Source organism: Crotalus tigris, unplaced genomic scaffold (genome assembly GCF_016545835.1).
Source record: "Crotalus tigris isolate CLP2741 ecotype Arizona unplaced genomic scaffold, ASM1654583v1 scf7180000024369.3102671, whole genome shotgun sequence".
NCBI classification, from domain to species: Eukaryota; Metazoa; Chordata; class Lepidosauria; order Squamata; family Viperidae; genus Crotalus; species Crotalus tigris.
Genome location: NW_024100539.1, coordinates 880,283 through 907,921, shown reverse-complemented (window position 1 = coordinate 907,921; position 27,639 = coordinate 880,283). Strand labels below are relative to the sequence as shown.

Sequence of the window (27,639 nt, the reverse complement as noted above, 5' to 3'; positions counted from 1 at the left end):
TGTAATCAACGACTAAACATTTTTTATTTAAAAGAAAAATAAATACTGCAGAAACAATAACCAACCATACAAAGTGACCAACATTTGTTAAAAAGTGATGTTCTGCTGAAACAGTTAACTTATTTCTCATTTTACAATATTTAAATACGGAAAGCACTTGCCAGCTTTTTTGTTTGTTTAATACTGCCATAAGCATACCATTGCATCAATCAAAAGCGTTATCACGGTGGCAATAGATCTGGACCTTTTGTGTGGAAGTACTTCAAAAATGAAGCATTGGAGAAAACGCTGGCTTTTGACAAGCCAGAGAGATATTCTCAGCAGAGCTTTGCAGTGTCTTCCAAAGCGCAACAACATCTGCAAACTATTTTTGAGATTGGCCTAGTAGATGTAACAATAGTCATCAGCCAGGGAAAAGGAATTTGACAGAATCTGGGTCACCCGAGTAATGTTTAATGATCACTGTCTGGATATGCTTGCATTAGACCTTCAGGATTAATGCAATATCCTGTTTCCACATGGGACCTGTTAAGGCTCCAACATTCTTTGGGCTCCTCCCCCCATTTCCTCAGAGTGCTCATTACAAGTAAACAGAAATGTGTAATAAGAGACGGTCATCCATACGCAGCCATTTTTTTCTCTTTCTCTGAGATACATTTTAATGGAGCTAATTGGAGAAGGTTGGTTTATGTGCTAGTTGAAACAGAAAATAACCAGGACAGAACTGTAGAAAAGGTCATATAGCAAAACAGCACTTACTCTCTTACACACAGTGCTGTGGCTGACTTCCTTCACACTAAAGGAGCTGGTTAGGAGGGCAGTAAGACTAAGCTCCTTTATAGCTAACTCTTAGCACCATTTGTTGGAGGTTACTTTTCTGTCTATGCCATTCTTGTTGTATACAATTCCTGAAGAAGCCACTGAAATCCATCTTAATTTTCAGCCCATTATCCAAAATGATGGTCAACATGAAGGGAAAGATGTCGTATCCAAGATCTGCTCTGAAAAAGAGATTCTTAAAACCCTCTTCCTTATCCATCCGTGTTTTCACAATAATAGCTTCTGAACAATCTGAAAAAAAAAGTGTTTAATTTCTCCCTTCACTCTAATCCTCTCACACAACATATATTTTTAAAGTCTAAGAGCACTCTCCTCCAGAATAACTCTTCCTATTTTTAAGGTTCAACTAAAAGGCAAAGATATATTCTTTGGAAAAAACTAAAACTGCATCACAAGGCCAAAATTCACAATGAAAGGAGTAGGAAAATCTCGACTTTAGATCTGAGAGTATCGTTTAGAACGTAATCAGAATCAAAGTTGGTATTCAAAATAGACTGAAAAAAAAAGCTTCCTCCAGAACATCATTTTCTTGGATGCTACTTAATCCTTTAGCCATGTTAGCACATTCAAATAGCTTTGTTCATATTTGGTATTTCATCCAAGTAGCTTCAACAACCCTTCAGGATCCATCTTTTCCCACTGATTCCCTACATACTGACCCCTCAAGTACAGTTCTTGCTACTAAGGGGAAACGGTGGCCTTTAAGCATTGGCATGCCCACACAATAGGCCATTTTCACTGGGCACTTCTTTTTGAGTTGTCATCTATCCCCCCAAACACATGGTCCTTGGCCATCTTGAGTGAGAAACTTGAATCTTCACATCACTGTACAGCTCTTTGCTTTGTCCTTCCGCAGATCTGTGGTGACTGTGGTGAGTTCTGGCCGGCCTGGCATGTGTGAAATTCGTTTTGTTGCCCTCTGCGACTTGTTCCGCTTAACATTTTTATTAGTTTTGTTCACACAGGCTAGGGTCGCCACATGAAAAATGTCTCGTACGCTGTTTTCAGACTGCAAAGCTGAGCATTCAATATAAGTGGCTGCTCCAATCTGTTTGGCCATGTTTGCACCCTAGGAAGAAAAGACAAAAGAGAGGCAGATATTAGCCCTCAGTAAAAATCAGTTCAAATCTAAACAAAGTCATATTCTCTTTTCGATACTGCTTTTATATAGAACAATCAGGCACATAAAAACAGACTTCTACACCTAGATATAATTCAGATGTGTTAGGACTACAATTCCCAGAATCCCAACCAGCACAGCCAATTCTAGGAATTTTAACCTTGATGAATTTGCAGGACACTCAACCAATAAAGGCTGATTCTAGGTCTTATTGTCTACATTACAGCCTTAAATGATCTTTGACAGCAATTTAGATAGTGGAATTTTTAAGTAGTTTGATAGCCTGACAATAGTCCCATTGTTTTAAACAGCTCTTACTGAACCACACCTATTTCAAAGAGAGTACTCATGGAGAAGTAACAGAATCAGAGATAGGCAACAATCATCAGATCCTAAATTCTGGCTCAATGGTCTGAACATTTCATGTTCCTATGAGCAATCCTACAGTGAAGTGTCTGTGTGTGCTCTCATCAGCAGACCTTACGAAATGGATTAGATACGACCGGTAACAAGTAACAGCAAGGGGGAAAAGATCTAAAGATTCCTAACACAATTTTATATGATGGGTTCATATACGGATCCAACATAGCAGACAAAGACACATTTTTCTTCCCAAGTTGAGCAAATTGCTTTTAATTACTGTGGTACAGACCGCTCTTTATGGGGCAACCAATGTAGTCTTTGGGGTTTGGGCTGTCTGCTATCTTTCCCTCTAAATACAAGGTTGAATAGTTCAGCTAGTTTAGATTATGACCTATAGTTGTTGACTTAAAAAACCCTACTGGCTTCAAAAGATGAAGCAAGCCACTCAAATGTGGTGAAGTTAATCCACTTTCTCTGTTCTCTTAAAGGAATAGGGTAGAGCTCCTTGAAATAAGATTCTGGACAGTAGATGGCATCTTTTTTTCCACTGCTAGTCAAGACTGCTAAAACCTGTAATTTGACTCTAAAATCACCCATATATGCTTCAACATAGAAAAGTCTACTGTTATACTATGTAGGCAAAGAACAGTGTTTTCTAGAAGCCCTCAACTTTCACTAAGCCAACAATTAATAAACAAGATATATGTTGTCTATCAATCAGATTTATAATTTTATTCCTCTGAGCCATTTAGTGTCTTAAAGCATCCGGAAGAGATACAGGCCATGTAAAACTGAAAAAAAAAAAACAAATATTTGACTTTCCTGCTGGGGTACTAATGCTTATTTGCTCAGCCTGGGACAGGGGAAAAATGTTGTTCAACTAGAACTTAGAACAGTTTGCATATTCCAGTTGTACAAATACGGGTCTCACTACTGACGTTAGGAAATGTCTCCTGTACTTTGTCACTGACTGGAGAACTTTATGCCCAATGGAAATGATCTGGAAGGCATTCAGAAACCAAAGGTTGTTGGTTGCTTAGCTAATAAGAGCTGGAACTTTGAGTTGACTCTCGGAGCAAAGCTGCATAATTTTGTGCAAACTCAAACGTTTTTTGGGAGAAAAATAAATCAAGATAATTAAATGGCTTGTCTCATTACAACTGAAGGGGCAACCAGATAGCTTTTGGATTATCCATGACAATCAATCTGCAGTGAGAAAGTTAAATTCACCAGCACTAATGGGAAGCCACAGAGACGTATTTGTTTCATACGTTATTTTACAAAGCTACAATTTGGTGCCCACAAAAATGTAGTCCTCAAAGACATAAGATTGTGGTCATGCTGTACACCATGAAGCCCCGATTTAAGGCCATATGATTCTAGTTTGAAACTACTATCAAGATCACCCCACCCCTAAGAACCAAAAGACTCTTTCCCCATTTTATCACAGTATTCATCTATGTTGTAAACTGTAGGTATTTACTCCTATTTGTTCCTATAGATTCTGTATAGCAGGGGTGTCAAACTCGCCGCGTGTTGCGACGTATCGCAACTTTTTTTGCATTGCTGGAGCTGGGGTAAGTGCGGTCTCTGTATGATGCAACCGGCCCATGGGCCGGCAGTTTGACACCCCTGCTGTATAGGAATAAATTTGTTCATAAGACTCAATTGCAGCTCGATAAAATTTAGAAAGCAAACATTGTGTGAAAAAAAAATCCTGATTATTTTCTTGACAATTCAAATTGAACTAATTCCTGTTTCTTCAGGACAAAAATGGTTTCATCTGTAACTTGTTTTAAAAAATAGGGAAGATTCATGACATAAGCTCTGTCATTGTTTTGCTTCTCTGCTTTTAGCAGATATCTCTAAATATCGCCTTTGAGATGTAATCATTGGGGGAACGGGGGTGGATGCCAAAATTTCATGTGAAATTTTGTGAACATTCAGCACTGTCTAACAAGGTCTTGTAACAATATTGTCAAGATCTCATCAGATGTGGCAGACCTAAAAAGGTTGACAAATATCCTGAAGCTGTAGAATTTGAAGAAACCTCAAGACTGCAAGGCAACTATGTTGTTTTCCAGACATAGCTGGACTGCAGCTCCTAACTTCATCACCATCAACCATTTGGCTAGGGTTGATGTGATTTGGTGTTCAACAACAAACAGAAGTCCGCATATTGTAAACCAGTTGTATGCCAGCTGAAATCAATTTTTTTTTAAAAGTATAATTAGTGTTTTCAATGCAGTTTGAATCTATTCGCCTCGGGAAATGTTCTGGAAGTGGATTTTTTGACACTTGTGTTACATTAGATTTAGGATGATGCAGCTTTATAATAATATAAAAAAGTCCTTTGCCATCTTCGTGGGGGAGAACGATGGTAATTCCCAGCTTGAGACATTTGTTAGACAGACTCCCTACTTTTTTTGCTTCTTTAAAGAAAAACAGCCAGTTTCTGCCTTATTGCTTATCGTGACAAAAGGAAATACACATTCAGCTCACTCTTTCCACAAAAGGGAGGAGAACATTTTGAAGCCAAATGGGACTCCTGCCCGGTTTAGCAATTTAGCTCAAGCAACACAGAAAAGAAGGAGGAGGACAAAGCCCGCAGTTGTTGATAACATTTTCTGCAGATTATACTCTGAGTTGTCAAGGGGAAAAAAAAAACCCATTTCCTTTTGAAGAGGATTCTGTTCACACAAAAGCTCTTGCACGGAAGTCCTCAGAAGTTGTTGAGTAATTGGATTCTGGTAGGATACGTGTAAACACATTTCTGCTATTGTGCTTTCTTTATATACTGCAGAAGCCACAGCTTGCTTTAAACTCAACTTATGGAATAAGCTGCAATGGGTAGGTTCATATAAACCACCATGACTAGGTTTTACCTAACACGCTAATGAGTGTTGTCATAGCAACATGCAATCATTCATGCATAGACCATTCCTTTTTTCCTTTTTTTTTTTGAGCTTCACAATCTATGTAGCAATACTGGCATTGTTCAAGAAAAACCTTCCTACAAAATATCAACTTTCTGTATCATGATTTCCAGTCCAATGTGGAGCCTGTGCCATAGGACTATCTTCCTGGAGTCAATCCATTAGTCCATTTTGCTAACTTACTGGGCAACATTTCATTAGGAATGGTTGGGGAACCTGCCACTCAAATTTACTCCCCTCCAGGACTTTATTTTCAACCCCCACCCAGAATGAATGGAACCAAAATTGTAGACTTTCATTTGTGTTTAGGGGAAGTCTTTAAAAGAAACAGGGGTCCATATGCATGTCTGTTGCCCCAGACAGAACTCAAAGAAAATGTGCAGGCACCCAAATGAAAAAGACTGACCACTATTGCACCAATAGTTCAATATTTCTGTAGCCCTATCTGGACATACTACAAACTGAACCTGGGCTCTCTTAATGCAGGGTGAGCTCTGCAAGTAAGCAATGACTCTACAAGCACCACGAGTCAATAATTCATATTCTCTGGTTTCAAGAAATTCAACACAAGTTCTCAGTGGCCGTAGCAATTATGAATGGTGAAAATCAGTGTAGCGTATATGTCTGTCTTTGCTACACTGTACTACAAATAGTGATGGGAAGCATCAGTAGAAAAGTCTGCCCAAGTAACAAGCAAAATATGGAATCTTCAGAACTTACCTGATCATATGACACTGGTGTCTGTCTGTGATTGGACAACTCTACAAGCGTACTAACATCTGTGCGCAGATCAGACTTGCAGCCAACCAAAAGCATTTTGGTGTTGGGGCAAAATTCTTGAATTTCTCCTTTCCACTGTAAAAATAAGATATTCTTGATCTTACCAATGCCATAAGAACACAGTAGAGCATCTTGCTTCACTGAGAAGTTTAAAGTGTTAATCCCTATCATGATTAGCTGTATACTTGAAGTGCTATGTAACAGTAAAACATCCAATTAAAGTATTAAATAGTGTTGGATTGTAATCCTACACACACCCTTATCTGTGAGTAAAATCAGTCACAGGTAATAAAACTTTTTTTTCTGAGTAAACATGCATAGGATTGTAAGGTTCTGCTCTATTCTGGACTCAAATCGTAAATGTCTGCTTTGCGGTGTCAGGATGGACATTCAATAATGTTTGCATCACTTACATCATCTGCATTTGCAGATGCCTAGCATTTAAGTCCTTTTCTTCCAGTCAAATTTGTATGAATCCTCAAGTACGCATGGATTAGATTTCAACAGCTTTTTTCCCCACAGTCCAAGGTTCTCAACTACATTAAAGAGTGCAGAATTAGTACAATCCATGGACCATAAGTAGCTCCAGCATCCACAGGAGTGGACCGAGTTAAAAAAAAAAAAATCAAGAGTAATCACAGCATGGTGAACAAAGTCCTATCCCTTTGATAAATATATGCAAAAAGGCTGGAGCTTTATTTTATTTTTTTATTCAATTTATACGCCATCCATCTCATTATCTTGACTGACTCTGGGTGGTTTACAATAGTATACTACTGCTTTGCCAAAATCTTAATTTTAACATTTTTTTAACCTCTGGCCACAGATGTTGACCCTTAATATCTTTCTCTTATCATCCTCTTCCTCCTTTCCCTCCTTTTTTTTCCCCAATGTAAAATCTCCCAACCATGTCCAATGCCAAATAACAGCAGCAGATGGCTCTGAAGCAAATAGATCTTATAGGTCTAGAAACGTTTCACTCTATCTAAAAATCTACAGTGCTACCTTGGTGCTACTGTATATAAACAGGGAGCAAATACCACACCCACTAGAACTGATAATGCTATCTAGTTGGGTTATAAAATGTCTACAAGCAAACAACCAAGCTCAGAGATCACCAAAGACTCCACATCCAACATAGTAGAAAGATGTATGTGTATCCCAGGGGTCTTCAAACTTGGCCCTTTTATGACTTGTGGAGAATTCTGGGAGTAGAAGTCCACAAGTCATAAACGGGCCAAGTTTGAAGACCCCTGGTCTATGCTATTTACAGTTACTGTATATCTATATATCTTTACATATATACCACTATCACCACCACTGTGTTTCTATGCAGAGTTGTCTCTTATGGTTCACCAAAGATCAGAAGCCATCTTATGGAGAATGGGAGTTTCTGGCCTGTCAGGACAAGTCTTAAATTTCTGTAGTGCTGCTAATTTTAAACCCATCCAACTCCAGAGGGCTGAGGAAGAAAGGCTGGCAAGATGAGCCTCTGCATCCCCTACAGATAGTGGCCCAGCTGCCCTGCATTTGAGTCATCACATCAACCGACAGCACAGATCTAATCATGGGAGTTTCTGAGAGAACAAGTTTCAACTGCTCCCTAAATTTCGTGTACTGTAATCATTAAACTGTGGCCTTAACCTGTGTCATGCGCACACACAAAATGCCAGTCTGTACAGTATGAAAACTGACTTGCTTTTTAATATAAAGCAGCTTAGCAGCAAGCGCCTAGGTGTATATTTCCTTCCCACTGCAGAAAGGTGGAATGTGTTAAATCAGCAGCAGTTCTAGAAATGGGCTAGGTTACAAAATGTGTATCAGCAATGCAGCGAAAGAAAAAAAGAAGGCAATCCAATTTAGTCACAATTAACCACAGAAAACACGGTAACTGAATGATATACGAGGCCTGGGCAGTTGTTCTTTTAATATATGTAGAAGATCACAGGTGCTTTCCCCTACTTCTCCTTATGGCTGAAAGTTTGCTTAAAACTAGAGCATACCTAATATACACGAATATATTGCTTGTTCAAATCCCTTAGTTCCTGGGATTCCCATCTATTTATCTATGTTGTTGTTAGTTGCAAAGTTGTGTCCGACCCATCGCAACCCCATGGACAACGTTCCTCTAGGCCAATGGTTCTCAACCTTTTTAATGCCACGACCCCCAACCGGTCGTAAGTCGAGGACTACTCAACTGGTGCAGCACCATTTTGCAGAATGGGAGTTTTGGCAGGCTCAGCAGGGCAGAGACAGCCTGGACAATTCCTATTGGCTTTTGAAAGCCAATAGAATTAGACTCTATTCAAGAGAGTCTATTCTATTGGCTTTCAAAAGCCAATAGAATAAAAGGGAGTAGCTAAGGAAAAGGGGAAAAAAATGGCGGACTGCATTGTTTGGCGACCCCCGTGAAATGGTCGTTCGACCCCAAATGGGGTCCCGACCCACAGGTTGAGAACCACTGCTATAGGCCTTCCTGTCCTCTACCATTTTCTGGAGTCCATTTAAGCTCATGCCTACTGCTTCAGGGACTCCATCCAGCCACCTCATTCTCTGTCATCCCCTTCTTCTATCACCCTCAATCTTTCCCAGCATTAGGCTCTTCTCCAGTGAGTCCTTCCTTCTCGTTAGGTGGCCAAAGTATTTGAGTTTCAACTTCAGGATCTGGCCTTCTAAAGAGCAGTCAGGCTTGATCTCCTCTAGGACTGACCGGTTTGATCGCCTTGCAGTCCAGGGGACTATTTATCTGTAAGACCTACTGAACATAGTAGATTGCTTGATTACATTCCTAGTAAAGGTTATCTTCAATTGATGGATCCTAACTTATAGGAGTATCACGATTAGCACTAACATTTCTCTAAATATTTTTGTCTGGAAAGTAATGAGAAATCTACTTCCTATATAATAAAACAGGGAACAGAAACTTGGATGTTGTCAAACTGGCATTGCTCACCATACTGCTTGGTCCAGCAATATTTGGAGGATTAACAAGGGAACCACTGCAGCAATAGTAATGCGAAGGTGGATATCAATAACCATGTGTTTAAATTGTAATATGAAACCTTTACGCTACAGGTTAGAGTTAGAGGTTTATTTGGGATCTAGAGAGGCTGAAGGTAAAAACAGAAGCCAAGATACAGAAATTTGTCAAGGTTTCTCTGTAGGTCAGAATGTCACTTTGGAACCTGTACTTTTCGTATTTTTAACATCATTCACCTCTGTAATTGGAAGTAAATATGAAAGGGCCCTAGTTTTTTAAAAAAATCTATTGGAAGGGTGAAATATTAATCTCCCCACTCTGTTCCTCAGGGCAAAAGGGGAAGAAAAGGATTCTAACAAGGCCTTCATCATTTATGTTAAATGGCAGATTCTAGAATCAGTGTCTTCTGGAAGTCTCAAAGGTGCTTTTTTCTTCAAAAGGCAACGGAACTGTTTTTTTTTCCTTGAGGAAAAAAATGTTTCACTTCTCAGCCAAGAAGCTTCCTCAGTTCTGATGGCGAGGGGATGGAACTGAGGAAGCTTCTTGGACAAAAAACAATTTCTTTTTCTTCCTCAAGGATAAAAACAATCCAGTTTTCTTTTAAAGAAAAAAAAAAGCACCTTTGAGTCTTCCAGGTGATAACTGAATTTCAGCTTCCCCAAAAAGCACCTTTGATGCAATCATGACCTGGATGACTGAGAATCTCCACACACATATCTTCTGGAAGGACACGGGTTCTTAACCATTATCCTGTTACATCAAAAAAATATAGGGGAACAAAGGCATCCAAGAAAACTAGAAAATAATGTTTCATGTATGTCATTGGCTTGAGATCCTGCCTTCATGCAGTTTTACAAATGCTTGATTAGATATCCTCCTTCTCCTTATAAGTATCCCAGGAGAGGAGAATGTTCCATTATTTTTTTTAAGACTGGTGCTTCAAATAATGTTTCTGGTCCCTCCATAATTCAAAGAAATAAAGATGGATCCTTCTAATTTTAGTCCCTTTCAATTACATTTCTGGCTGCTTTACATGTCATTTCTTCATTAATCTTCAATCGTTTCAAACAATCGCTAAAAGCAGATATTCCTCAGTATGTTTTATTTATTGACATATCTCCAGTTGTTCCTAACATTTTATGAAATTTTAATACAGTGTTAGGATTAGACATCAAAATATAGAAAATTATGAATGAGAGAATAGTCAATTATTCATAATGTATGAGATGAGAAAGACGTCAGATCATATTGTAATGAATAAAGATAAAATTCTACCCAAATCTAACAGTGATTAATTTGCGGCCTAGGCGGAACACCTTCTTTGAGTCAACTAAATTATTTCAGCTTCTGAGTATTTAATTCATGGGTTATTTATTTGATTACTGTACAACCCCCCCCCCCCATTTGAACCAATGACTCTGGGTGGCATACATCATAACATATAAAAACAAATGTTATATTTAAGAGGGAAAGTTGAAGAAGCAATGCTTCATGCCTTTAAGAAGCAGCTGTAAGAAATTCATCATATTAGTCAATTAAAAAAGACATAGTTTGTAATTTGACTAATAATCAGATGTTAATTTCAGTGTTCTCCTCCTTTTGAGGGCAATGGCTCTTTTTGTTGTCAATAAATAGTTTAATAATAACATTGCCTTACACTAAATTTGAACCAATGGGAAACCTATTCTTCTTCAGCTATAGTCTATTGCAGTTCCTGTCAGCTTGGCCAATGGTGAGGATGCTGGGATTTTGACAATCTAGTTTTCCAAGATTCAAGTTATATGTTCTTCTACTGAGCTATGATTCCTAGATAGACAATCTAGTTTTCCAAGATTCAGATTATATGTTCTTCTACTGAGCTATGATTCCTAGATTGACAATCTAGTTTTCCAAGATTCAGATTATATGTTCTTTTGAGCTATGATTCCTAGATTGACAATCTAGTTTTCCAAGATTCAGATTATATGTTCTTTTACTGATCTACAATTCCTGGCCAACATATAGACCAAGAGATACATCCTTGATCCCTCTCAGCATTAAGCTAAATGTTTTAACTCAAACCCCAAGTAGAGAAACAAAAGTGGATGCCCAATGCTTATCATCAAGAGCTAAATATGCTTGGGAAAATGATGAACTATTCTTTTTTTTTTTGCAATCATCAGCCTAGAGTACGTATTTAAATATATAAAAATGAAAACAGTAGTGTTTCATAGATATGCACATTTCTAAAACACCTACCTTTTTCAATACGCTGTCAAGAGTTTCTGGACGGCTAATGTCAAAGCAAATTAAGACGGCATCAGAATCTGGATAGGAAAGTGGGCGGACATTATCATAATAAGGAGACCCTGCAGGAATAAATTAAATTAGGGTTATACAATAGAAAAAAAACACATAGGTATCACAAAATTATGTGCCCCAAGAGTTTTAATCGTGGCACATGACAATCATTTCTAATCGTGTGCTCCCCAAATGCACTAGACTTCAGCTCTGATGACAGTGCTAACAAGTGCAACCCGATCCAATCTGGAGAATACTAGATTAGAGAACTCTCATGTGTCACATGTACCGTGACTTCCTGATCCTCACCTTGAAGTTTCTATTATCCATTAGAATTAGCACAACCCCATATTCTCAATTAAAGGTCATATCATTTAGACTAGTTTCAGATGAAATGGTCACCATATTTTGAACATGTTTTACATTTACTAAGAGAGAAGGCATAATCACATAGGGTAACCAATGGGCATGCAGACCCTCTTCATCCCATATGGGTAAGTCTTATGGGTAAGCCATAAATGAAGGATGTGCAACATTGCTGCCCAGAAACAGCTCTCACATACAGTTTGGACGGGAAACAACAATTTGAAATTGTTCCCGTCTCCCCAGAGAATTAAAACATGATTAAGCTCACTAAAATCTCTTGCATTTATGCCCAGAGAGCCCAGGAGCTGTCTGCCTTCTTTTAAAAGGTCTACAGCTGTAGTCAAATGACGCACACCTCTAAGTTTCTGTTGCATGACTAATGTAGTTAGGTTCAGCTATTGTTACCTCAGCATTTTTCAGAACTTGATTGAATTCTAGATTTAAGCACTATATTAAGTTCACTTCAAGCCCGAACCCTAGAGAAATACACTCTTCTCAGTATTACTTTTGCCGTACCTGAGACGGCCAGTTCCAAAATGGGAAAATATATACAACGCTTTAGCCCAGGGGTAGGCAGCCTTGGCTTTTTTATGACTCATGGACTTCAACTCCCAGAATTCCTGAGCCAGCCATGCTGAGGGGAAAGGGAGAGGTTTCCAATCTGAGCCATGCTGGCTCAGGAATTCTGGGAGTTGAACTCCACGAGTCATAAAAGAGCCAAAGTTGCCTACCCCTGCTTTAGCCTATTCCCATAAAGCTGCTGATCCTTCCCAAGCATTATCTCCCTATTATATATCCAACTACTATAACTCTGCAGAGCTTTGCTGCTACAAAGAAGAGTGCTGGAGATCAGCTGGATGATTATTTAGTTATATCCTCTTTTCATGATGAATGACCATTCAGTCAGTGACCGTTCAACAGCCCTGAATGATGGGGACTTATGATGGGTCCCGCTGCAGCAGCCCGCAGTCATGTGTTTGCCATTGACAACCTTCATTGCCAGCTTCCAACAAAGTCAATAGGGAAGCTGGTAGGGGATCACAAATGGCGAGAGGCTGCAATAGGCTGCAACCACATGGGACTCAACTAGGACTGCCACAACGATCATCACAAGTTGGTGCCGACATGTGACGCTGCACTTTAAAACTCCCTTGCTTAAGTTACCAGTTGCTATCGTTAAGCAAAGCATTTTAATTGTAAAGCTCTATGCACTTACACCTTTAGCTTGTCACAACTTGCGACCCAATAATGCAACCACCAGAAACTCAATAAACCTCTCATTTATGTTCCCTGCCTATCATCTAGCCAGAAACAACATCTACAAATAGAGAAAAACTCTCTACGATCAAAGCTATCATTCACTTACCTTAGCATCCCATCTCTACAGAGTGGGCAACAAGAAGCTATGTATTTGGCCACAATGAAGTCACAAAGACAATAGGACTTTTCTGTTGAAGCTTGGTCGTTAGTCAATCGGCATACAGCTGGAAGGGTCCTTGGAGGTCTTCTAGTCCAACCCCCTGCTCAAGCAGGAGACCCGGTACCTATTTCAGATAGGTGGTTGTCTAATCTTTTTTTTTTTTTTTAAAAACCCTCCAGTGATGAAGCACCTATAGCTTCTGTTCCACTGGTTCATTGTCCTCATTGTTAAGACGTTTCTCCTTAATTCCAGGTTGCTTCTCTCTGTATATTTGACTCTATACAGCCATTATCATAACACTGATAGAATTATCAGACTGCCCACAGCTTTGCGGGTCACCAGATATGCAACAAGGGTATAACTAAGTCCCTACCCTAAGCAGTTATCTGGCCACAGCCGCCATAAGTCTGGCCTGCCTTTACATGTAACTATTAATTTTCTCCATCCTATTTGTAGTGTCACTTCCATCATATATCAGTAAAAGAAACCTTTGGAGCACCCTCCGTTTAATGACCTGCTCAAATCTATGATAGGTCATTAGAGGGAATTGGTCTTCTGGAATGCAGAATTCCACACTGCCCCCAGCCACACTGTCTTTGCGAGCAGTTCCCATGAAACTAAAAAGGCCTGCTAGAACAGGCTGTTTCTTGAAGAAGTCAATGGCTTAAGTATTTTTAAATGATTGACTGGTCTCTCTCCCAGGAATCTGAAGAATTAGTCTGCATCCTTAAAAACACATTTACTCCTGCTTATCATTGACCTGCCACAAAACAGGGCAGAAAAAAAAATGCTTTTGAAGAAACTCAATCAACCAGTAGAATAATCTATCCCATAGCTCTTTTAGACCTTTTTCTTTTCTTTTCTTTTAAAACAATGACATGGGGACTACGGCATATGCTCAGTCCTCGCTGGGCTAGATTTTATTTCCTGATGGTCAAAAAGAGGATCCTTGTCCCCCCCCCCCCCGATCATTTTTTTGTATAGCACACCCTAGGGCTCTTGAGAGCCAGCCAAATCTTAGCAGGGATGGTGCCGTGCTGGCTACCAAGGGGTCTTCTCTTGGCAGACATTCTCCATCAATGCACTGGATAATAGTTAGCTGCATACTGTTTGCTGGAAGATGACACGCAAACATTTGGTGATCAGATCGCATTTGGCTTTGGGGAACTAGTCATATTTTAAATCTGCAGCATGCTACAGACAAGCTAGGGGTTGTATAACATTATAATTTAGCAAGATAGAGAGCACTCTGCAAAATGCCCCCACCCCACCCCCTAAAACACCTTCTGCTGTTTCAGGGTGTTTAAGGTAAACAGCAAAAGGGACTCATCTTGGGGGGGGGGGGAAGGGGCAGCTGGACAGAAGGAAGGAATTTGAGGTATGCTGCTTTTGAAAGAAACAGGAACATATGGAGCAAAGCCCCGGCCAGGAAAAGCTGATCTGCAACTTCCTTTCAAGTTTAATTTCAGGCCTATGTATAAATTGGAGAAAGTTGCTCCTGGACATAGGCTAATATAAGGCACCTCTCCCATTCTAAGAATCAAATGCTCAACAAGCTATTTAAAGTTCTAGAGGAAGAAGGAATTCCCTTAGGTTTTTTTTGCACATGACCCAATTCCATTAGCCCTCATTCAAACAGTACATACAATGAGGACAGTCGATGGCATAATTTTCTCATCATTTCTGTAAGTTTTGGATTAGGAACCGAGAAAAAGATGAAGTCGGACATCTCAAATGGTCTTCTGTGTATTAATCGTGTCAATACCACAGCTAACATTTTACACAGGAACAATAAACCTTGAGTATCTCACTGCTGCTTCACTGACTCCTGCGTGAACCTGGCAACACGGCCAAGCACTTCATAGGCAGAACAGTTACTACTGCAATAGGGTTGCTAGAGAGAAAAATGTGTACCTTCCCCAAAGCTAAAGTAACTTCTAGAATGACTTATCCCAAATCGGGATGTTGTCCAGATGTGTACACAATTCCTAGAATACTCAGGAATGAACAAGCTGGCCAAAGAATTCACATCTGGAGAAGAAAGCCTACGCTAAAGTAACTCCAAAGAGGCCTACCTCATTACAATTCTTAATGTGATAGAAATGTTTAACAGCCATTAAACATTTGTGGAACAATGTATTCATCTGAGCTTAAATGTAAACAGTGAGACGTATTCTGTGGCATGTCATTCAAAGTTAAAACATAGCCCTCACCCCCAAAAAGTGAATTACTCTTGGAGGATACAGATATTTGTCCATCTAAACCAGGGGTGGGGAACTATGGCCTTTTTACAATCTGTGGACTTCAACTCCCAGAATTCCTGAGCCAGCATGGCAATTCTGGGAGTTGAAGTTCACAGATCGTAAAAGGACCATAGTTCCCCACCCCTGATCTAAACAAACATAACTAACCTTGCTTAACAGAAATTTACCAGGACATCTTGCCAAGTTCTTTCCCATAATATGTCACCAGACTCTTTTCCCTGGGATATGAAAGCTGAAATCTTTTGCAATTAAGTTAATACTGTATTGACCCTACTTTTAAGACAAAAGTGTTCTTGTCTGACCTTTCTGACCTCTGCAACTGACATGTTTATAGCAGTCGTTCTCAACCTGTGGGTTGGGACCCCATTTGGGGTCGAATGACCATTTCACAGGGGTCGCCAAACAACGCAGTCCGCCATTTTTCTCCCCTTTTCCTTAGCTGTGCTACTCCCTTTTATTCTATTGGCTTTTGAAAGCCAATAGAATAGACTCTCTTGAATAGAGTCTAATTCTATTGGCTTTCAAAAGCCAATAGGAATTGTCCAGGCTGTCTCTGCCCTGCTAAGCCCGCCAAAAGTCCCATTCTGCAAACGGTGCCGCACCAGTTGAGTAGTCCTCGACTTACGACCGGTTGAATAGTCCTCGACTTACGACCGGTTGGGGGTTGTGGCATTAAAAAGGTTGAGAACCACTGGTTTATAGTGTATTCAGATGCAATATCAAATCATGGTTTCTTGTGATGAGCTCAGCCTCCAAATGGTCTCTCCTGTCTATTTTTTTTTTTTTTTTTTTGGGTAGTGTAGTTGCGAGAGGTTTCTGCTGACCTTTCCTGAGCCACAATCAAAAAGTCAGATGATCACTCTTTGTTCCTACCTGGCCTATCTCTCAAGGAAAAGACACAAACTGTTGGATTTGGCCATCACAATCTGCTTTGCATATCTTTAAAGGACAAAGTCACTGGTCCCACCTGCCTTCTCCTGATAAAAGAATAAGCAGCCTTTAAGAAACATATCTAAAACTCAATATTAGATATATTTTTTGCTGGCAAGGCCACAGATTGGCAGCAATTAATTAGCTGGCCAAATTCTTAAGTTATCCTTTTATGGCACACCTACAGTCAACTAAAGAATGTTAACAATGATCACATATTTTTAAGCTGCTATTCCAACACCACTGTTCTCTCAAGTGCAATCACTGATAGCCAGATATTATGCTCTTATCATTGTGCATACATAACCTTGACTAATTTCGGGGAAATGCATAATATTTTAATTTCCGACCTACAGCTATTGTATAGCTCTTAGCATGGGTGCCACCTTCTCTTCTCATTTGAAGATTCTTGAGACAAGTCCAGGCATGATAAACCCTTAACTTCTAAGGGTTTTGGCAGAGATATTGCTTGCATAAGAGAAGAATGAGGAGCCTCGCCCCCAAAATATAATAACAATTCTTTAGACACATACCTAACTGTTCAGTCACCTCCCAGGAGATTTATACACCATATATGTACATGTATATGAATGATATACTGATAAGCCAGAGTCACCTTATTTAATTATAAATTTGCTGAATCCAAGGATAGGAGGAAAACAATCTGGCATTCTTATCTGGGAAAAAAATGTGAGGGAACAACGGAAGAATGTTGTTGTATGATACAACCTTCAAGAATATATAGTTAAAGAATGTTTCCTAAGAAATTTTCTGGTTTCTTTCAAAAGCCATCCTTTATCTCTGCCCAAGAAGACAGCAGTTTAGGAACAAAGGCATCAAGATGGAATTCAATAGGGCACTTTATCCTCCCAACCTTTTTACTTAGAACCAAATCCTCAGAGCTGAGGAATCTTGAGAATGTGTGCTAAATCTAAAAAGTCTCTTTTCAAGACAGCTCAATAGCACTCTGTTCAATCTTTCCCCAAGATGATTAAAAACAAAAACAAAAAACCCCTGAAACTCTGCCCAAAACACTGAAGTGGCACAGATTGAGTAGATCACTGTACATCCGATGAATATTTGGATTCAGAATTTATTCTATCAATGAAGTTCACAGAGATTAGGAATCTGCATTTAGTATTGACATTGTGTTCCATGTCAAAGTTTACTGCTGTGAAGCTAACATTCCATGTCAAGCTTATCTCTCCAACACATTAGCTTGTCTCAATAACCATTTGGGGAAGGGGGGGTAGCTCTAGTCAAAAATCATTCTCTATCCAACCTATATCGTACAACTGTAGGCTACTTATTACAACAAAACCAAAGGTAACATAAAACCATAAGCATTTCTCACCACTGTCCCTGTGTTTCGGGAGCAGTGGAAGTTGTAGTTCAGCAATATTTTGCCATGACCACTTTCTTCTTCCAGCCTAAAACTAGCTAGTTTCATGAGGGTATGAAAGGTAAACTACAATTACAAGGAGCCTTTCTAAAATCTTGTTTGATCTCTTATTATTCTGTTTTGTTGAGATCAAGAACGCATGCCAAAACTTTGTTATGTATTAAAATAAATGGGCTTTAAGCAAATCATGGTCTGAAATGCATTTGGTTACATAACTGGGTCATGCCTACTTACATGAAGGCAAGGCAAAAGAAAAACTACTTTTTCTCCCAGATGCTGTGTTTTTGACAGAGAACGGCACGCAATAGGGCTTCAATATTAGCCAGAAAATAAAGCTTCCATCTTGGCTATTCAGGAAGTAGCATTTTGCTTTACAAAGTAGTAATTTTTGAAGTCAACCCATAAAATAAACACAGGAATGTTTCAGAAATTATCCAACGAAGTGGAAAACAAAGTAGAAAAAGTGAGGGAAGTTTAAAAAATAATTAGCATTAGATATGGTTTTATCCATATAATAACTGTCCAGATTCTATTCATTTTCTACCTATTAAAAATTGGTACATTTGGTGAAAGTTCCAAGTAAAGGCTAGGTTTTCCAAGAGGGAAAGGGTGAAAGTCAATTTTTTCCCAGTTGCTTTTGAAAGAATATTTGATGATAGCCAAAATTTTAACTATGGCTATAAAACAAAGGCTTCATGAACACATCAACAAGCTAGAACTTGCAATGTATTCTGTAATATTTATCAATTATTTTATCCGTTAAACTGTTTTATCTACTGCTAAATTTTAGATTGCATTTGTACTTTGCTACTTGGATCTTTTTGGTCATCAATAAAGTTATTCCTTGAACAATTTTGGATAGTGAAGTTATCCAGAAAGGGGAGGGAGAGATAAGGAAATGTGTCATGGTATTATCGCAGCACAAACTCTGTTCTTTATGTATTTGCATGCCACATTGCAACACAAATGCGAGAGAGCAGATCTTGTGTCACAACATCACCACACGCATGCCATATGTTGGTATCTTTGTTATTAGGAAAGGACACTTGGGCTTCCTCTAAACCTGATCTATAGCTAACATCTTGATCCCGTTTGTCAACCTGACATAGCTAAATGCAGGTTCTCTAGCTTCATTCTAACCATTTCTTTCCCAGGTTTTCCTTCTTGCTGCCTGATGAGAGTTTCCCCTTGCTGCCTGATCAAGATTTTTAATAAACTTTCAAAAGCTTGTCTATCATTGTGGGACCATTGAAAAGTTGGTCTAATAAGCACAATAGCAAGACCACTTAGATTTATATGTAGCTTCACAGTGCTTTACAGCCCTCTCTAAACGGTTTTACAGAGTCAGCCTATTGCCCCCCCCAACAATCTGGGTCCTCGTTTTACTGACTTCGGAAAGATGAAAGGCTGAGTCAACCTTGTGCCAGTCAGAATCGAACTGTTGGCAATGGGCAGCCAGCCTGCAATACTGCATTCTAACCACTGCGCCATCACGGCTGATTTTAAACACAAAATGTAAAATATAAGAGCAGCAGAAAATGCCACTGCTGTAGAAGTGGAACCTGAAAGTATAACAATAACTTGTAATAACTGTTTATCACTATTTGGATCAGGGATCTGCCACTGATCTAGGAATGAAAGGCTGACCCATTGCCTCCAGTACCAGTTCCCTAAGCTGAATGGTTGTCAGTTTATAATGCTTACCTCCCAGATGTCATACATGAAAAGCCTTCTTAAATCCAATTAAATTATCATGGATGGCTTTTAAAATCAATTCTATCATGTATAACAATCCTGATTATTGCAAAGGAGTCAGATGGTGTTTATCATATTCTTTTCAGGAGGCAGGAAAATTTACCCAGTTTGAGTTTATTAAGCCCTTTCTCCAAGACGATGAGATAACATTTTGGAAGACTGACAATCCACAGTGATTAATATTTTATCTGGGAAACTAGTGGCTAATTGCTAAACTGATCAAGGAGAGGAAATGTCCCATGAAATTATACATTTGCAGGCCACTCCAACATTCCAAAAGGCCACAGAATGCTTCAGTAGACAAATTACTTTGATCTATGATAACATTCTTTGAGGATTTATGGGAAATGAAGTCCAACCTATCTAGGAAAACTATATTTGGATTACCCTAATAGATTAATATCAAAATCAATTAATTTGAAAGTCATCAAGGTCTCTTGGTATGCCATCATGTTTTTCTTGTAATTAAACTTAATCAAAATTCACATATTAGCCATCTTCAATGCCCTATGATTTAGCACTGGGTTACCATATAACTGAAATCTGAATGCCTGAAAACAATTTGAATGAGAGAATATAAAACACATCTGCTAGATGTGATAGATAGTATTTAAGATGAGGAAAAAAAAACAAGTAAACACACATACAGTTTTCATTGGATACACCTTTCAGGTGCTTTGAGTCCTTAATAAGATATAACAAAATAAAGCTGCTAAAATTAGTTCATCTTCTGTGGCAACCAGCTGTATGATAAGACTGTAAAAGAATAAATAATTTACTGCAAATTATTTTCTAGTAACTGCAACAGGGAAGAGAGTCATTTTGTCCAATCCGGCTGGTACACTTTATGTGCAATTTAGATTAATGAGACAATATTAGAACACTCTCCTTGGGAAGGTACTTTTGTCTGTGGAATGTACAATTAATATTGTTAATGCATTTTAATACATTTTACAGGTTATGACTTACAGGGTTGTATTCCCCTTTTTGGTGCCTTTGTATTATGTTGACTCCTCATAACTGCCTGAGCAAAGCCTTCCAGTTTTCTGGCAAGATTTTGGAAGTGGTTTGCCCTCATCACTTTCCTAAGGTTGAGAAAAAGATTGATGGACCCAAGGTCACCCAACTGGTTTTGTGCCTCAGGTGGGACTAGAACTCAAGGTCTCCTGATTTCTAGCCTGATGCCTTAACCATTACACCAAACTGGCTTTCATCTTACAGCATATCAAAAGTCAAGATTGGCAACTTTCAACCTCAGGGTTGTACGCAACTCCCAAGTTGTGGGGGAGTCTCCTCTGAGCAAGGTAGCACAATCCTGCACAATTTTGAGTTGGGAAATGAGAACTTTAGATATAAAAGAGGCAGAAGATGGTTTAATAGCATTCTCATCAAAAAAAATCAAGGCGTCTCACATGAATAAGGTGGCCTCATCAACTTTGCTATTTTTGGTCACTCCACAATTGTCATATATATCATACTTGGTCTCTAAAAGATTGCCCGCCCCTGTCATAAGAGGTCAGTCTGAGTCAGGAGTACATAATCAGAAGCTGGATTCCACCTTGATGGAAGAGAGAGTTGCTAGACCAGTGGTTCTCAACCTGTGGGTCGGGACCCCATTTGGAGTCGAACGACCATTTCACGGGGGTCGCCAAACAAGGCTGTCCACCATTTTTCCCCCCTTTTCTTTGGCCACGCCCCTGGCACCCGGTGATGTATAAGTGATTGGGGGTCACCACAACATGGGGAACTGTATTATGGGGTCGCGGCATTAGAAAGGTTGAGAACCACTGTGCTAGACTGTCTGCCCATAATATAGATGCTTTAAGCATGTCAGAATGCCATTGCTGCCTGTTCCCTAATTTACTAGATTTATGACACAAAAACACCGTGAAGGCTGGACTTCACTCTCTCACATTTTAAAAATGAGTTCTTGACTTTCATGAAAATGGCTCTAAGATAACTCTATTGGTTGCCATTTGAGTGTTTGCAATCTCAGCAGGACTAGGGATAGATTAAAGCATAAAACATTCAGATATTTATTGTCCTTATTAATTTCTAAACCTTTGTACACAATTTAACCCCAAATGGATAGACTTGGTCAAACAGCAATTAACTGTTGTTAACTGAGGACACTACTCATTCAGGAATGTTCATCTCAAATGTACAGTGAAATAACGTAGACCGTTTGTTTAATGAGAACACAAGAGACTAAGAATCATGTTGAAATATTTTGGGAGCCTCAACCAACATATGAAGAATGAGCACTACCCAAGTGGTATCATTAAAAGTGAGGCATCATTTTCTTGAACTGTGTTCAATTATACAATAGACTAGCTCTGGTAGACAAGAAGCTATAAAAATTCACTGTTTTAGCAATTTATTTAGTAGTATACTCTAAATAAAGTACATAGTAGAACATCACATTTTTTCCATACATAAACTTATACCAACTTTGGAATTTCCCAATGGGAAAATATCCTTTTGTTCTTTTTATTCTGTTTTGCCATCCTTTTGCCCCTATTATCATCCACAGTCAAGGAAGTATTTCCCCTATGTCAGACATGTCAAACTTGCAATGTCACGTAATGTCGCGCAACGTATCGGAGCTTTTTCCCCATTACTGACAATGGGGTGGACACGGTTTCCTGGTGACGTGTCCGGCTGTGGGCTGGCAGTTTGACACTCCTGCCCTATGTGGTTAACAGGGTTGACAATGCAGCCCTGTGGATGCTGAATGCCAGTTTCTTAGCCAGCACAGCCAATGATAAAGATGACAATGAAAGTTGGATTCCCACTATGAAGATCACAGGTTGACTATTTTAGACCATTACTGGTATTTATTGCTACTCTGATATTTGTCCTACTTGAGCAGTCAGACTTTAATTGAAAGTTTATGCAGTTCACACTAGGCCTAGATTTTGATTCAGAGACATGTTGCAATTCTATAATCTCTAGCTGAGAATAAGTCTAGCAAACAGAAAAGTCCTTTCTCTACAGTAGGCTTGCAAAAGATATGTTAATCTTTAACAAAGATGAGAAGGGTAATATCAGACTAAGGTTTCTCTTCCCAGTAACCCACAAGTGTGAATAATACAAATGAGGATTACTTTTTGTTTTAGAGTTATAGCCCGTTTACTGAACACCTAAAAAATATCAGAGGGCAGTGTAGAAGAGATCATGGGACACAGATGAGCAAAAGAAATCAACATACAAAAACATGATAATTAAGAATCAAGGCAATCTCCTGAAAGTTTTTGAAGTCTGTTTCATCATATCCTGTTGGAAATGGAAGGCTATCTTTGGTTCATGCCAGGAAGAAATTGTTCTATTTTCTTTAGCAACATAAAAATTCCTGGAAATTTAACCCAGTAAATGCCAGATTTTTAATTGTTAATTCTCTTCACCTCCAGCTCATAGAGCATCAGGCCTATAATTATAACTCTAATAACTAACATATGTCAGTAAGATCCTAATCTAAACTGGTTGGCTTAGATTTAGAATAAGGCCCATTGGGTTTAATGGAATTTAATTCTTACTCATTAAATTTAAAAACAAAATGTTTCTACAGACTACCTTAAACACGCACCATACTTTAGGAGACCTCCAGCTTTGAATACAAGCATAAGTTCTGAGATTTTTATGTTAATTTTCCTTCTCTGCACTTTTCCATTTTATGCTCATTCTCCTGCCATGGGGTAGCGATTTTAATTTTGTTCCACCACAGTGGAGCAAGAAAAGCAGCACACATTCCTCTGTAGGGGGAGGAGGAGGAAAGAGAAAGAAAATCAGAGCTATGGGCCTCCCAGCTGTCATCCACATCTGGAAGCTTGCATTCCAATGATGCCAACAGCAGTAATATATGAGGAAGGTTGCTAAAGCAGAAAGAACTTAATTGTGGTGTCTTCAAAAGAGCTGCAGAAATGTTGCCCAATGTACAAGACATGCAGACTTGCCATTTGGGACTTTTATTAACATCCTTTTCCCATCAGACAATTCTTTGTGCCATAATGTGATTTCATAATGTTGCTTCCTGCAATCAGCAGACAAACGTTTGCTCTCATACTTAGAAGTGTTTTTAAAACCAGCAAGAGCTTTGTACTTGGTGTTAGGCTGTAAAAGAGGCATCCTCTTCAGCAATTCTTTGGGTTTCTTTACCTTGGAAGAATGCTAACCCACAGGGTGGTCTTACACACAACAGGCTTAAGGCAAGAGTTCAGATTGCCTTGCCATTTGTTCTGATCATCCTGTACCCTTCTTTCCCTCCCACTCCTGGTCTTCTTCAGTAGCACTGTTTTTTTTTTTTAATCATCATAAATGACAGTGAACCAGGAAGATTGCATTTGTTCTGCGTTAAGAATTTTATAGCTCTCATCTCCATTGTTGGATTTATATATAAAATCAGTCAGAAGAAAGGGTGAGAGAGAAGTAAAATTCTTATGCCCTTAGCAGAGGCTTCTAAGATACCCTGCTAATATGTTACCTGTATATCAATTTAATAAATAAAATACTGAAAGAGTCCAGCATTTCCTGGTTTTGCTCTTTCTGGAATGCTGTGCTTGAATGAATGTATTTCATTGCTAAACGGAACTGATTTTATTAGGCCACGACAGACTTTAGGACTCTAGTGGTTCTTGAGAAGACAAAATCCAGCCACTTCTTTTAGAAGAGAATTTGGCCTTATGAAAGTCCTGAAGGGCATCAGTGTATCTGTGTACATTGCTTCTAGCATCCCCTAGCACAGTTCATTGCAAAGCCCTTTACACATTTGGCCTGAAAGAAGTTTTATATATATATATAATATCTTTTTACAGATATATCTTTTTACAGATTATATATATATAATCTGTAAAAAGCTTTGCAATGAACTGTGCAAGCATCTATCTATCTATCTATCTATCTATCTATCTATCTATCTATCTATCTATCTATCTATCGCCACCAGAAAACACAGATTATTCTCTTTATACAACTATTGTCTCAGTCTCTCAGAAATGATCCAGGTTACATTTTTTTCTTTAATTTCCCCCATCATCTCAATGTTATTCCCTTAGGGTAGAACATGGGCTGAGATTACAGTATCTATAAACCTAGCACTAAATCACTGGCCTAGGGGAAAGGTAAAAAAGACTCAAGAGGATGATTTATGGGGCAGAAAATTCATCTGGAAGATTGCGAGACAATCTGGTGCACAGCAGGGGGGGGAGGAGAACAGCAATGGTTTCCAGTGTTGTAATTTAGCAAGATGGAAGGCAGGGGAAGAGAAGGACCATCACTCAGGAGGCCCATGGTTCAGGCTCTGATATCCCCATGTAGGTGTGGGAATGATTCTTGTTTGAAAGCCACAGGATGATTGCTAGTCAATTCAAGCTATGTTGATTTGTCTTGCTACAAAACAATGGTTCCTAGATTTAGTAAACAAGGCTACTTTAAGCAGCAACTAAAAGTGACCAAATTATATCACATACACAACAATAATGGCTCAGATGAGAGGAACTCCTGCCATTTATTTTCCTCAGTTAACCTTACATACAGAGTGACCTGAATATGACAATTTCAAGTCTACATCCCAATTACTAGAGATCCCAAGACAAATTTTACAGCACAAAGAGCCCTTTTCTTGCTGCGGGTTAAAAACAATTGGAAGGTATAAAGTTTGTTCAGCTGCTGAAATTCTGCAACCCACTCCTCAATTACCTACCTTGTCATAACCCCTTTTCTAGAATTACCTAACTGAACTATGCTCAGGCATAAAACTCAAGTTTGCCTTTAAACTTCTTTCAGCTTTTTGTCAAATTCCATTTCAAAAAGCTTTTCCACCCCCTGCTGGATGTATTGTCAAATCCTCCAGGGATTACACCCCCAAGCTAAAATCACCTCATATCCACTAAGTGGAGGCCTTCCTACACATTTTGCGGTGGAGAATATTTGGGGGGAGAAAATATGTGGGAAATGCGTGCCGAAATGGCAGGAAAAAAACCCCACTGAGAAACACGTACACCCCCACAATCTACGTTGGCATATGTGTATTTACTCATTTTCTTGCGGCTGTATAATCACATATTACCAGAAGGAGAACACATGCCGGCTTCCCCCAGCAGTGGAGGCAAATATTAAAAAGAATGGCTCACAATAGGCCAGTATAACCTTCTCCCATCTGTTCAGCTAATTACCCTAAGACCCTTGAGAGAATTAAAAATAAGAGGGAAGGGGGGAAAATCAGGTAAACATGACGGAAGCATTAACCACACTGCAGAAAGTGTTACAATTAAAACAAAGAAAGGACGGAGGAGGGGACACAATACTTTCTGTCAAAAATCTGACAAAGACACACAAGACATACACATAACCCTCTGAAAAAGGCAGCCTTCTAGATGGCAAGTAATTACTTCATCAACAGGGTGTTAACAGAGGTTTGAGTGAAGCCTTATAATTATGGATGCAAGGCAGCTATGAGTCATTGGAATGGCATGGAAGGGGAGAATTCCTGCTACACAGCCAGGCTCTTACCAGACGTGTCCCAGAGACTGAGCTCTATCCTCTGTGTGTCTATTTCAAAACTGGCGGTGTAATTCTCAAACACCGTGGGCACATAATTCTAGGCAACAAAAGAGAGAAGCACAGTGTTACGGTCGCTTTGAAAGTTAACATCACATCACTTTTAACATTTTTTTTTGTTCCTCCTTCTCGAAGATTCAAAGACTCAGACGGGAACACAAATCTTTCCCTGGGACCGCTCAGCCATGGGTCATCCCTTTATTTCTATACCACTTTCCTTTATTGCTTTGGAACGTATGTACATTGCGGCATCAGGCTCTGTTCACCTCCTCCCACCAAGTTTATCCTTCTCAGATCTTGAAAGTCAACCTAGCCTCTCGGTTGTTCACGCTTGGTTCAAAGGTCAGGGTAGATGGGACTAATGGGAGTCATTCTTCAAAGTGTTCCGTGGGCACCAAGCTTGGAGAAGGACAAATTAAAATGGATTCTGCTCCCAGATGAGGAATCTTGTCTCCTTTGCAATACTCAATCAAGGGGGCAGAAGTCTGGATGCCCCCCCCACCCCCATGATTATTCTTTCCTTCCCCACCCCTCACAAAAATATTTTTTTACAATGGATGTACAGTGCAGCTTGACAAAGTCCTGCTGGAGTTTATCTGCTTGCACAAGTATGCTTTAAACAGATTCTTAGGGTTTCATCCACTCCTCACTTAAACAAGTTAAATTTACTAAATCATGGAGGCAAGGGTCTATTACATTTAACTCAATTGCTATACATAAGTTCAGCAAAGCTTTACTGGGAAGAACCCAAGCATGGTTTCTAAAGAGTGGAGGGATAAAGGACAGCAACTAGAAGTTAAGGGCATCCAGTCCATTTCCTCACTGGTGATTTATAAGGCAATGAACCAGTCCAGGGCTAATATATCAGCCAAGGCGACAGGCTTTATGTCACCAGCAGGGTGGCTAGGTGACACTATTAATCACGAGCGAGGAAGCAGCTTTAATCCTGACAGCACAATCGGGATCCAGAGCTAGACTAAAGTCTCTCAGAGGAAAGACTTGGGGAGCTGAGATCCTGATGATCACAGTCTCTCTCTCTCTCTCTCTCTCACTTCTCTCTCTCCCCCCCCCCATTATCACCCACAAACCCGGGTCCGGGACAAGCTAATTTCTAAACTGAGGGATCCGGATCAGGTCGCATTTCTTTGGCATTCCGCATTAACTGAGGGCCACGAGAGACTGGGAAATCCGTCTCGCCTGCAGCCGGGACGAAGCTTCAAAAACTTCGAGTGATCCCCGAGGCTGGCGGGTGGAAACTTACCTCGGGAAAGCAATCCTTGGCGAAGACGTGAAGCAACGCCGTCTTCCCACACTGCGTATCTCCCACCACCACTATTTTGCACTTCACATTCTGATTAGGGTCCATGATCGATTTGCTGGATAATTTCTGGCTCGCTCTTCTTTCCTTCATTGAGATGTCCGTAATCTTTTGATTTCCCCTCGCTCTCTCTGATTAAAAAAAAAAAAAACCACGAAAGTTACCAGTTTCGAGGAAAGGGGGCGGGGGGAGGAAGGGAACGATCCAAAAGCGCAAAAGGAATCTCCCGGATCGCTGCCAAACGAAGGCTCGCTCGTCGATCCTTTGAATTAAGCAGCTCGGTTCCCACCTCTCCGCGCCGGATCCTAAGGCAAACTGCTTTGTTTCACT

General features: G+C 39.6%; 1 protein-coding gene across 1 annotated transcript; it reads right to left on the bottom strand.

Moving 5' to 3' along the window:
- RND3 (Rho family GTPase 3) lies at positions 1-27,639 on the bottom strand. Its single transcript, XM_039327827.1, has 5 exons — positions 27,253-27,639; positions 25,944-26,031; positions 11,258-11,367; positions 5,980-6,114; positions 1-1,909 (listed from the first exon to the last, which is right to left on the bottom strand). Exons 1-5 carry the CDS (start codon positions 27,400-27,402, stop codon positions 1,658-1,660), a joined length of 735 nt encoding a protein of 244 aa, XP_039183761.1. The 5' UTR covers positions 27,403-27,639; the 3' UTR covers positions 1-1,657.